General features: G+C 34.4%; 1 protein-coding gene across 1 annotated transcript in view; it reads left to right on the forward strand.

Annotated features, from left to right (window-relative positions):
* Positions 1 to 1,440: 1,440 nt before the first annotated feature.
* The window catches only part of LOC130629135 (nuclear pore complex protein Nup160-like), a 36,635-nt gene continuing 24,799 nt past the window's right edge, over positions 1,441 to 13,276 (forward strand). Inside the window, exons 1-3 of the mRNA XM_057442241.1 lie at positions 1,441 to 1,851; positions 12,210 to 12,414; positions 12,584 to 12,791. Coding sequence (XP_057298224.1) covers positions 1,667 to 1,851; positions 12,210 to 12,414; positions 12,584 to 12,791 — 598 coding nt within the window. The 5' untranslated portion in view covers positions 1,441 to 1,666. The remainder of the gene's footprint in view (positions 1,852 to 12,209; positions 12,415 to 12,583; positions 12,792 to 13,276) is intronic.

Genomic DNA, 13,276 nt, shown 5'->3' on the forward strand with positions numbered 1-13,276 from the left:
TTACCTAATGAGCAAATAAACTCAACTAGATACGCAACTAGATGTGGTGGTCAAGATAGTCATACATGAAGAAAATAAATCTTCTATTTTGGGCCCTGTTAGCGGGATATTGCCGCTAAAGGGAGAGGGGGTCTGAAGTTTGAAAAAAAAATCCGCTAAGGATTGAGAAATTTCAAAATTTGTTTGTGGCCTGAAAATTCTTCGTCGTTCGTGACCATAATTCCTCGTCATCAGTTCCAATAACTTTTATCTACAAAACACGCCCCTGAGCCTTCCAAGATTTATCCAAATGCGTGTAGAGGGGGGATGGGGTCCAAATCTTAGCGTCGATATCCCACAACAGAGTCCGAAATTTTTTTTTCGAAGGCCCCTAAATAGGAGATGATCTCCCAAGAAGAGGGTGCCGATAAGCCGCAAACGCGCGCATATATAAGGGCGAGTTTGGGCGACTTTTCAAATTAAATTGGCGGTTGTCGCCCGGAAACCACCCGCAATTTCCCGAACTCGCCCGGAACATTCCCGAAATGCAATTCCTTGTAAACATACCATGAGGACGATAGTTGGAAGAAGGCGCCTGAAGATAAAGGACTTATAAAGTTTATATATAAGTTATTTATCAAGTAAATCTTATTTTAAACTATCAAAAACAGTTCTTTTAAGAACTTTGCTACCACATAGTAAGTTTATTTTAATTTTTATAGCTTTTTGAATCATTAGTGTCTGTTTTTCTTTTCTTTTTCGGGCATTGTTTGGGTCTATTTGGGGGCTTTCAGGCAAATACTTGATTTTTTTTCAAAACGCCGAACTCGCCCGAAAACGCCCGCACCTTTTACGGCGTATGTGGCTTATCGGCACCCTCGTCTCCTAAGTAGTCTATGAAAAATGTTTTAAGGTTATTCTAATATGACTGGTATATATGTAATAGCAATTTTACACAAGTATTTCTTGTACATCATTAACATTTCTATGCTGGTGTTTGTTATTTAACTCGGTCTGCTATAATAAAAAATGTCACAAGCCATCACTTTTTTCTCAGTAAAAAGAATGACGTTTTTTTAAGACCTAGCTAAAATAAATCAATAAATATAGAAACAACTAGAAAAACCTGGAAAAAGGAAGGCAAGGGGTTGAGGAGTGGAAATAACAGGGTGGCTGGACAAAACCAAACAGAGAGGGAGGTTTTAAGATAACATATCTATTAAGAATTATAATACGTAACCCAGGTCATAGTGAAGTATATCCTTACTTTGTAGCTATATTGTTCAAGAAATAACAATCACCTACAGATAGAAATAAGAGTTTAAAGAGGGGATGAATTTCAAGTGCAGTTCACCACCAAAGACACCATTTTATGACATAAATTCCGAGCAATATCGGTACCGGTTATGTAAGAGTCGAGAGCGATCAGGCCAGCGGTTCCGGCCTGGCCCTTTTAATTTTCTAGAAAACCTTCAAGCTCCTGCCCTTCTGTGAAACATACAATGATTCATTTTATTTTCGGGGCTTTTAAATTATTTTAAATCCAAGCTAACTATTTTGCTCAGTCTTCTTTCTGATACTTTTCCTGTATCTTTTTCTCGCGTTGTGTTTACAAAATTAGTTTCACAACTTAGTGCCCAGGAGACATACGGTTCTGTTGGAGCGGGAGAAATAAAAATAAAGTAAAATGGCTGGTTCGTTTCAAGAACTTTCGTTTAGTCAGTGTTCACGTGGAAGCAATTTTATATCCTTAAGTACTTCACATGATGGTATCTCTGTTGTTGACAACGAAGAGAAGCTATTTCCAGATACTGCTGGAGGATTTTCCTACGAGATTCAATCAAAAATTACTAGAAATAGACGAATAATATGGTAAGTGGGCCAAAAAAAAATGTATGATTGTGGCTTTACCTCACATAAAGGACGGTTTTAGAACTGCTATTTAAGCTATCTAGCTATACAGAAATCTGGCTTTTTAAGCAACAGTGTCAAATTAACCCTGTAACTATTGGGTACAGTTCAGGAGATGACACTACTAAAGAAGGGAAACGGTTTCCCATGTTTTATAGGGAAATTCCCATGTCATATAGAGAAATGGTTTTCCATATAGGAAACTGTTTTCTAAACTAATTTTTTTGATTTTAATTTGGGTTTCCCTTTTGGGAAACCTTTACCCATTCTCGGAACCATTTTACGGAATTGCAGAAAGAGGCTAAGATAATTTTTTTTCCTTTGGTGAAAATTTGCAGGAAAATATTCCCTTTCTATTGGTTAAAAATTTTTAGTGCGCTTCTTAACCAGCTTGTACGCAGACTCTTTCATTTTAGTGGTTTCCCTAATGGGAAACCATTGCCATATTTCTGGCCTATTTAGGGTGACGGTTTCCAGGCCTCGTCAGGAAGAAAAATGCTGGCGTGCGAGCTTCACACGTCATGATACTTCTTAATAATTTTGAGGCGTGTGTTGTTCGCATGGCATGATTTTCAATGGCGTGCGATGGCGTGTGCTCATTTTTGTTCCATTTTTTTTTCGAATAATCATAGAACTCGCATACAGCAACACTAATTTTGCCATGTTTTAAAAAGCTGGTAATTTATTGCGACGAAACTAAAATGTGTGATGCGTTCATTATTCATTATTTTTGAAGAAAAAAAGTATACGACGTAGCAACAGAACGAAGAAAAATTATAAAACATGCAAGTTACAGTCATAAAACTCTTTCAGTTAATAACTTTTTTTGTAAATATTTTTTTAGAGGTAAATATTTTTTATTTTTATATTTTTCAAAAAATATATATCATTAAACATTAAACTGTTTTTTTATAAAAAAATCACCCACGTTATTATTGTTGCTTCGATCTTAAAACATTCCCCCCCTAAACTAAACAATAACAAGCTTTGTGGCGTCCTGTTTCTATGTTTATAAGAACTAGTGATATAAATGCCAGAACATATATGTTCTGGCATTTATATCACTAGTTCTTATATATGGGAACAAATTAAATATTCTGTCTTGTTTAAACCCCACAGGCCACGTGTGCGCCGGGAATTGTAAACAAACATCTCTGGGGCAACAGGTTTTTTTACCATGGATGAAAATAATAGCATACTTAACGAAATGTCATTTGAAAAATTTAAAATGTGAACCTTTACACACACGCCATGTTTGAATGTTTCCGTGCGATCTTCTCACGCCAAAAAATAACACTAAATATCTCAGGCGTGCGCTAATCGCACACCAAAATAATTATATTCAGTTCAATGAAGGTGTCTGGGAATAATATACGTAGGAAAGCATGATTTAATTTGTCTATTTTTTTTTAAATTTCTATTTTTTTCTAAGTTTTCTTTTCTTCCTCAATTGGCACGAATGATTAATGCAAATAATTGAATTGGAATTTGTGTGGCTTTTGAAATAGAATTGTTTAAATAACAAGAAAAAAAACAGGTACGTTGCAAAATATACAAGCAAAACACGCATTGTAATATTCAGAGCAGGTGTTACATTTTCAATCCAATACTTTTTCCACCTCGACGTATGTTCGATGTTCGATACTCAGTATTCGAAATTGTGAAGTGAAGTTGCTAACAACATTTGCTTTCGAAAAACTCAAGCAGCATGGAAGGTAATGAGGGAGTAACGAAAGATCTTTCGACATTTTTACGTTGGGGCCACGATAAGGTGATAGGGTATAAAACAAGCGAAGTATCTGGTAGAACGTGTGTAATCGAGATTTGGTGTAAACTGTGTGCAAAACATAAGGAAAAAATTTCGAAGAGATTGAAAGGTGCTGCTGTAAAGGCTGGACGGGCGTTCACAGAAAATACAAATGTAGTTACCAAACACAATGTAAGTACATGATCACCCTCAGCGTGATGTTGTTTTAACGTTTTGTAATGTCGTCGAGTGGACTTTTCTGATTTTTTATCGCTTCGTTTATTTTTAAGGTTGATCGTCATCTCGCTGGAGAGCTTCACAAATTGGCCATGGATTTAGAAAAGGAAGAGAACGGTGGCACTTCAGGAGAACAAACTGGACAAGGAACAAAACGGAAATGTACTATTGAAAGTTCGATTAAAACCTCAGCACGTGATTGCTGTAAAAAGCTTATACGCACTGCGTGGAACTTAGCGTCAACCCCATCAATGCCCCATAAACATGTCAGCGTTCTTGTGAAATGTCAACGAGAAAATGGTGTTCGTTTAGTGCAAGGCAAAGATAACGACAAAGCTGGTTAGTTTTTAAATTTCCTAACGTTCGTTACGCTTTCATTCGGTGATCTGTTGTTACTCAAGTTACACCTAATTACTAACGTAAAAAAAATAAAAACATTCCCTTAGTATTTAAAAATATTACAAGTTTCAATCAAAATCTTTAAAAACATTAAAACTAATTACAGCTCGTACAAAATTTAACAATTTCATCAATGTTGCAACCTAGACCCAAGGGCCCGTAACATAGAACGCGATATCGTTTATTCGTTTTGCTATCTGATGAAAGAGGAATGGATAGCCATGGGATCGAGGTTGTGATTTCTTTAACTCTTGCATTTCCAAATCGTCCAATCTACGAAAAGAAGCACAAAACACAGCAAACAGTATTTCTATCTAATATTACTATAGTATTACTATCATATATCATTTTGTGTATTTTCAGCACGCAAATTCATCCATACTATTGCTGACGTGATCCGTGAAAAGGTGGCAGCTGCTATCTGATGGTTCCCAAGCCCGTAAAACTGAGAATGAGAAAGAGCTAGTGCTGGTACGTACTGAAAAAAGGGGCTTCCTGTGTATTACGTGGTCTCTCTTCTCGAGATGGCAGATTTCGGTGGTTGTGATGCTGAAAGTCTCAAGGCCGGTTTAGACAGTGTATTCGAAAACGGAAACGTACCATTAGACGATTATCAGACGAAGCTCGTATCAGCGACAGCAGACGGAGCAAATGTGAACATGGGTATATACCATGGGGCATTAACAATGATGGCCGAGGAGCGCCCTTGGCTTGTGGTGATCCATTGTGTGAATCACCGGCTCGAGCTTGCGATTAAAGATGCGATCAAAGCTCTACCGAAATTTATGGAATGCGATTCCTTCTACAATACAATCTTCTACTTGTTTAAAAATTCAGGCAAGTTGAAGACTGAAACAAAAGAAGCTTGTGCTGCTCTAAACATCACACACTATCCTTTACCGAAAATTCATGGTACACGCTTTATAAGCCATCGAAGGCGCGCATTTGCAAAGTTGCTTCATATTTGGCCAGCCTTAATCACAACATTCTCAAATGCTTTAGCCAGAGATGGGAGTTGTCGCTCTGAAACACGAGCAAAGTACAGGGGATTTTATGAAAGTTGAATTCATATGCCTTTCTATGTCAAACAGCAGCCTACATGGACATATTGGTTTTTGGAAAAAGTTTGTTGATGGCCTATGAAGTAAAACCAGCTGTCGAACAGACAATTTTGACGCTGGAAGAAATGACAAATAAAGGCGACGATACAATAAACAGTTTTCTGAGAAAGTTCAATCTACGTGATGAATATAACCTTGTAACTGTCGCGTCGGAATACCCAAAGGCAGGTCATGAACGAAGAAAAGCTGGAAACTGCGAATTCATTAGTATCGAATTGAACCTGACGAATTCTACTGAAATCGCGTGTCAAGATTACCTAGTCATAAGGAGTAAGGCGATCGAAACTATCATCCCACTGATAAAGGATCGTTTCTCATCTTTTCTCACCAACAACGACATATTTGAAAGTATGATGTGGGTGGATCCACAATACTGGGAAGAAGATCGAACCAAGAATGGAGTGGAAGCAATAAAGACTTTGATCACCAAATTCAAATCACCAATTGAAGCAGCCGGTTTTGAGAAAGACAAAGTGTTTAACGAATGGAAGGCTGTACAAACACTTGTAAAAACGCAATACAAAGCTTTTAAGAAAACCACTGACGTTTGGGCCAACTTGATTCGGAGTCAACAAAAGAAATATCCAAATATTTTAATGCTGGTTGAGCTCGTAATATGTATGTCTTCCTCAAACAGTGCTGTAGAGAGAGTTTTTAGCACTTTAACAACTTTGCTTTCAGATCGACGTTTGAGTATGAAGCACGCCACCATGGAAGACGCCATGATAATCGCTGGAAACAACACTGTTTGGACGGAGGCAGAAAAAGAGGAAATACTCGAAGCTGCAGTGGAAAAGTACATGTCGAAACGTAGGACAACAAAACTTGCAGATAACTCCCCAGAGAAAGCACCCCGAGTTATAGTAGCAATCTCTGATGAAAGCGATGAGAGTGAAACCGAAGATGATTCGAGTGATTGTTCGCACGATGACACTTTTTTTTCTGACGACGAATAAGTTGTAAATTATTTATTTTTAAGGTCACTTGCAAGTAAAGCTACACATCTTTGAGAGTACGAGCACAAATAAATGCGTGTAAAATAATTCAGAGTGAGAGTACAATGCGAGTACAATAAGAGCAATCTTTTTAATAACGCAACAATAACAATAATTAAACTACTCGCGAGTAAATCTTTAAAAAATTAAATCATATTACTCGCAAGTTATATTAAAGAAAAACATTTCTTTTTTTTTTAATCTAGTTGCTCTTTTTAAATTAAAAAATAAATTTTAAAGTTTAACTTTTTTGTCTACTTCTTTAAATGCTTTCGCTACTTTCGTTATATGAAATCACTTCCAACATGTTCTTTCGCAAGCACAGAGTCAGCATGATATCTAATTATAGTTATGGTGATCAGTTGCCACATGCAGAAAAACATTTTCTTGTGTTGTTTTGAAAATTATACATAATGTGCTGATGTTGTTTTGGAAGTTATTTATAACGGAGGAGAGTGTTACGACGTAACTACTATCACGATTACAAAGTTGGCGTCTAGTATTATTCGCTTGCGGCCCTTTCTTTGTTTGAGTTAAAAAATACTATTTAACGTATAATTTTTTTAAAAAAAATAATAAACAATGAACACATTTTAGTTTCTTCGCAACAAATTATCTGCTTTAAAACATGGCAAAATTAGAGTTGTTGTATGCGAGTTCTATGATTACTTGAGAAAAAAAATGGAACAATAATGAGTGCACGCCATTAAAAATTATGCTGTGCGAACATCGCACGCCTCAAAATGATTGAAAAGTATCATGGCGTGCGAAGCTCGCACGCCAGCATTTTTCTTCCTGACGAGGCCTGCGATGCGTATTTTTTTAACAATCCTGGACCTCACGATCATGTTTCGTGAACTACACGAACGAAAATTAAATATTACATTGTGGCTTCTACGACTTCTACGATAACTTCTATTGTAAAACAACAAAGACCGTTAGTTTATCAATTAAATCAAAAACCGACGGCAAAAAAATTAATTAACACTTGTTGCTTTAATTCGTTGTCATAAAGCTCGCTATGTAATAGATTTTAATCGTTCGTGAATCAAAATACAAGGTAAAAAACATTTCTATCACCGCTTTTTGTTTATCAACTTTTAAAATGCGATCTAAAAAACATTTCTATCGCCGCTCTTTGTTTTTATACTTTTAAAATGCGATCTAAAACACATTTCTATCGCCGGTATTCGTTTTTAAACTTTTAAAATGCGATCTAAAAGAGCATTTCTATCGCCGGTATTCGTTTTTAAACTTCGATCTAAAAAAACATTTCTATCGCCGCTTTTTGTTTATCAACTTTTAAAATGCGATCTAAAAAACATTTCTATCGCCGCTTTTTGTTTATCAACTTTTAAAATGCAATCTTAAAAAACAATTTATCAACACTTTATCAACACTTTTTGTTTTTAAACTTTTAAAATGCGATCTAAAAAACATTTCTATCACCGCAGACAAATTTAACTTTTCTTGACAAATAACATTTCGTAAAAATACAATCGCTTCCATGACGAAAAAGTATACACCAAGCAAAAACTATGAATATGCTTTTTTAACTTGATAAAACCTGATACAAACAAATTAACTTTAATCAAAGACTTTTTTAAAAAAAAAAAAAATTAAATTATACTGGCCATAAAAATCGTGGAGCTCGCAAAAATAATCGTGGGACACACGATCTTTCGTGGAGATAATAATATAAGCGTGGTGGCCACGATAGAATGTTTGAATGTTTGTTATACATAAAGACCACGATTTTATTGTGGTTCGCGTGCACCACGCTCATTACACAGACACGATGTTAACAAACCTGTTCACAGTACTGTATGTATTAAAAATCGTGTAACTAAAATTGAATGGTTAAACTCACAATATGTGTATGACTAAACTCACAATATGTGTATGACTAACCTGTAGGTTATCTTCACAGTTCTCCTAATAACGCAACACCAAATAAACCCAATTGATTTACACACAACACAATATATACCACTATTATAAACACAATAATTTCACCAGCAAGATTGGTTCAACACAAGTAAACCCCACCACCAATTGATTCTTATTAGTAATCGCTTAGAATGGAAGATTAACAGTCAATGCATTGACTAACTTATATTCCAAAAACATATAAAATTATCTAGACAATGATCTAAATATTATTTGAAAAAAATAATTTTAGATCATAAAAAAACGCCTTGTTTAGAAAATTTGTTTCATTGACAAAACTAAAATATTTTCATACATTCTGTTTGCAATTTTGTATTCACTATACATATATCTCGGGAGTATTTTTGAATTATGCTTTAAATGTTTAATGTACGGAAACTACCAGTCGGACAGCCAAAACCGGAAATATATTTTGTTTTATTTATATTTTAGCTGTATTTCAGATCTGATCAGATCAGTTTCTTTCTTTTAAAATGTCGTTTGGTTCTGGAAACTCATGATTCCTGCATCCTGATTGGCTGATGAGTGGAAAACGACCTTTGGATTAAGTAGGCGGTAATAAGGTGGTCGGGAAGCTGACTAGGGACAGACAGAATAACACACGAACACAAAAAGGCAAACTGAAATGAAAGATCAGCTACCTGACGGCGCTGACCAATTACTTCCTTCATTTCAACACAAAAAGCATCATAACTCGAGTTAGGTTTACATTCACACCTTAATTCAAAAAAGCACCCAAGATGTATCATTCCTTTACAAAACAAAGTCACCCTCCTCCTCAAAGCTTTTATTGTTTTGTAAATGGAGATTAAAACGTATGGCACACTCTCTGAAAAAATTAACTCTGTGAAAAAGAGTTTTAAAGATTTTTTAAAAGTTCATTATTTTCTGTATAATTCATTCGTCGCTATAGTTACGAATGTATTTTTAACACCTTCTGTATTGTGCGCACATGTCTACTCACTTACACACTTTAAACATTACGAAACAACAGGGATAACAAATAATAAGAAGAAAGGACACAGATAAAAGTAAAAAAATTAAAAAAGTTACACATAAATATAACTATTACTATTTTTATAATCTTAATGACGGTAATTGCATTATCATAAAAGTTCGCTTGTCTGAAAGTGAGTAAAAATTATTCTCAAGATGACATATTTATGAATATTCAGAAATGTGTTTTTGTGAGTACAATAAGTTATGTGCTATGAATGTGAAGTAGGTTTTTTAGAATAAAGACATTCTTTCATATGTTTTATAACTTTTTTTTCTTTTCTATCAAAAAAGCTCGTATTCGACTCTATACGATTGTGTAAAAAAATTTTTTTGAAAAAAATGAGATTTTCTCCCTTACTCACACCTTAAGATAATGTAAAGTACAATTTCAAATTCAAAGAATAAAGGAAAGGTTAGCATGTGACATGCACTAGCTCACTCACAATTTTGTTTGTTTACCTACCAAAGTATCTAGGTCCCAGGCCGCGCAGTTCGCAAGTGTATATTTTACCCAACGTTTTGAAATCGGCATAAGGTTTATTAAAAAAGAACTACACTGCTGCTCGAATGTAACTTTACATGTACACAATAGTTATCACCTTCGCATGAGCCTTCGGTAGCATCAGAACTTTCGTGGTTATTGTTAACCTATTGTTATATACATATTTTTGCATGTTGAAAACAATAGATTTTATGTCTTGTTCGCGAAATTTAATTAGCTCATGTGAACTGTGTGTGTCCCATTGTATTTAATTGCTATAGTTGTCAAGAGATCAACGAAAGAAATTAAAATTTAACAAAGATTTAAGTATCTATTTTTTTTACTCACTCTACTAAATAATTTAAAAACGAAAAGCGGCAATAGAAATGCTTTTTTAGATCGTGTTTTAAAAATTTAAGGACAAAGAACGCTGATAGAAATGCTTTTTAGATCGCATTTCAAAAGTTTAAGAACGAAAAACGGTGATAGAAATGCTTTGTTAGTTCGTGTTTTAAAAATTTAAGAACAAAAACGGGAATAGAAAAGATTTTTTAGATCGCATTTTAACAGTTTAAGGACGTAAAACGGGGGTAGAAATGCTTTTTAGCTCGCATTTCAAAAGTTTAAGAACGAAGTGGCGATAGAAATGCTTTGTTTGATCGTGTTTTAAGAGTTTAAGAACGAAAACCGGCGATAGAAGTGCTTTTTTAGATCACATTTTAAAAGTTTAAGAACGAAAAACGGCAATAGAAATACTTTATTAGATCGCATTTTAAAAGTTTAAAAACAAAAAGCAGCGATAGAAATGCTTTTAACATGTTCGTTCATTTTTCTAAAATAATATATTTCAATAGCCTTCGCATGTTACATGTGACAACGAAAGCATTTATAAGATCTTATTGTTCTGACTTGCGCACAATGATAATAATAGAAAACAATTAACTTTGTCTGTAAACAAAACATATGTGACGGTTCTTTATGTAGACATGAGATCGTTACATGAGGTCGTAAAACTCACGTACATGTAAAGTTATATTCAAGTGGTATTGTACAATTATCGAAATTAAACTAAAGCTAATCCATCAAAAACTCAACTAAAACTACACAATATGTCAGGTTTGAAGTTAGAAAACAAGGATTCGATGCTATGAAAAAATCAGCCCCTATTTATGAAGAGCTTACCACATAAACGGCCTGTTTACCCTCAAAGCATAATGGCCACTCTATAAAATATGGACCTGTAATTGATTTAAAGTATCACCTGACATTTGCCGACTGGGAAAATACAGGTTTTATTACATAGACGGCATGCTTACCCTTCTTTATAATGGTTGCTGTAATAATAAGCTGCATACTGATCAGCGATTTGTTAGAACAGTATCACATGGAATCGCATCTGTGAGAATATTGAGAGTTTGTTCATCGTCATGTGCTGTGTTTAGTGTTTTACCAGTGATTTGCTGCATCTTTGTTAGATAAAATTATCTTTCAGTAAAAATGCTTTTACTCCATTGATTCATATGCAACACAAAATGAAGATACAATAATTTCATTACCACGCTCTCCTCCATAGATCCTTTTTGTTAACTCACACAAATACTCACCTTGCTTACTGGTATTTTTGCCAATTTGTTTTAAGGATTAGCATATATTCAAAACCATAAAGTTATGTAAGTGAATTTTCTATATCAGCGCCAGAGCTAGTTGTTGATGAGCAGATAATCATGTTCACTGTTTTATTTTCATAAGAATTACACAAATCAACTCAAGCCTTATGATTGCTAATAATTCTTAAAAAATGTGGCTAAATATTTTTAAGTGATTCTTAAATACTCTCCAAAAAGAAAGGCAGGAAACAACTTTTGAACAATTTGAACAACAATAGCGTCTTGCTACAAAAAAGAACTCATTAGATTATATATTAAAAAATGCACACTTCAATCATGTCGATGTCATCCTCTCCAGCCTAGCATTGAGATGTTTTACTTTTGAACAGGTGTGTTAAAATTCGAAAAAAAAGCACATGGCTACTCAGTAATGGCTTGTTAATCAAATAGGAAACTTAAAGGACAGAAACAAGTTTGTACCTTTTTAAAAAGAAACATTGCTAATTAGAAAAGCTGCTAAAACAGGTTCACACTTTCCTTGGTCAACAAAGATTTCAACCAAAAAAACTTCTATGTGGACAACGTTTTTGTGAGTTCTTATAGGAAAAGACTAATTTTTGTTTTAAATACCTTTCTTTTTAATTTTCTCAGAATATTAAGTTATTTACTATTTTTGATTATGATAAAATTTAACATTTTATACTTGTTTTGTGTTTGGTGGCTCCCTATGAAATAATGCACTAGGACTAACTTAAGAAAGTTAACTACTTTTTTTATTGTTAGGAAAGTTGCAGAGAATGTTGTTGAGCTGTATGAATCTAGTTTGGATTTCAACTTGTTTGGAAATAAATTGGTTATTTCAATACCTGGTGAAATCATCTTACCAAATGTTGTTTTTAATGAATCCGAGCAAACCCTGTGTTTGTTTATTGCTACAACGAAAACAGTCTTTCAACTATCATTGGTCCACCCTAATCACGGAAAATACGTAAGTTAAGAAGAAATGATTTCAACTGTTGACTTATCAGAGTCTGATTTGCATATTTAAATAAAAGTAACATTAACTTAAATCTTATAATTCACCAAGTTATTATTAACTTAACAATAAAATGTAGAAGTACGTAGAATTAAAATTAAGCATCATACTTTCCACCTAGGGATTTATTCTTCCGAATGGGATGAATGTTTCTTTACCATCTGTCTTCAATGATGCAGAAGTGAAATTAAAACAAAATATTAGGCAGTTCTCCTTGATGCAGCCTTGTCATCAGTTCGATGCTGCTGTAACACATACAGGAGATGTTTATTTTGGTCTAGTTACAGATTCAAAGTCCCTTCTTGTTGTCAAACTTGAAGACAGCCCAGGTAGGTAATCATTACCTTCTACATTTAATATGCCTTAATATGATCATTTGCACATGATTATTTGGTCGAAGCAAATCTTTGCACAGCATTTTTACAATCTATATTATAATACCCAAACAGATCTGTCTGTCACGCAAAATGGTAACATTTGTAGCAAAAAACACGAAATTCAGTAAATAAAGGATGGGCAAACCCATGGGTTTATCCACAGGCCACCAGCTAGTTATTAAAATTAATGCCCTGTTTTCATTAATATTGCTTAGCATTATTTTAACCAAATACAGTATTCAGATGAAGATAAAGAGTTTAGATGAGCTAAGAAGCAGGCTAAGTATCTGGAGAATTAAAGATTTATCCAGATAAGAAGATTGAATTGGCTGGGGCACTTGGGAAGAATGGAGGGGGATAATTGGGTAAGAAAGTGTAGAGACTTGATAGTTTCTGCGGCAAGGCCCAGAGGTAGACCGAGAAAGACTTGGCAGGAG

The sequence above is a fragment of the Hydractinia symbiolongicarpus genome, chromosome 15 (assembly GCF_029227915.1).
Source record: "Hydractinia symbiolongicarpus strain clone_291-10 chromosome 15, HSymV2.1, whole genome shotgun sequence".
NCBI lineage: Eukaryota > Metazoa > Cnidaria > Hydrozoa > Anthoathecata > Hydractiniidae > Hydractinia > Hydractinia symbiolongicarpus.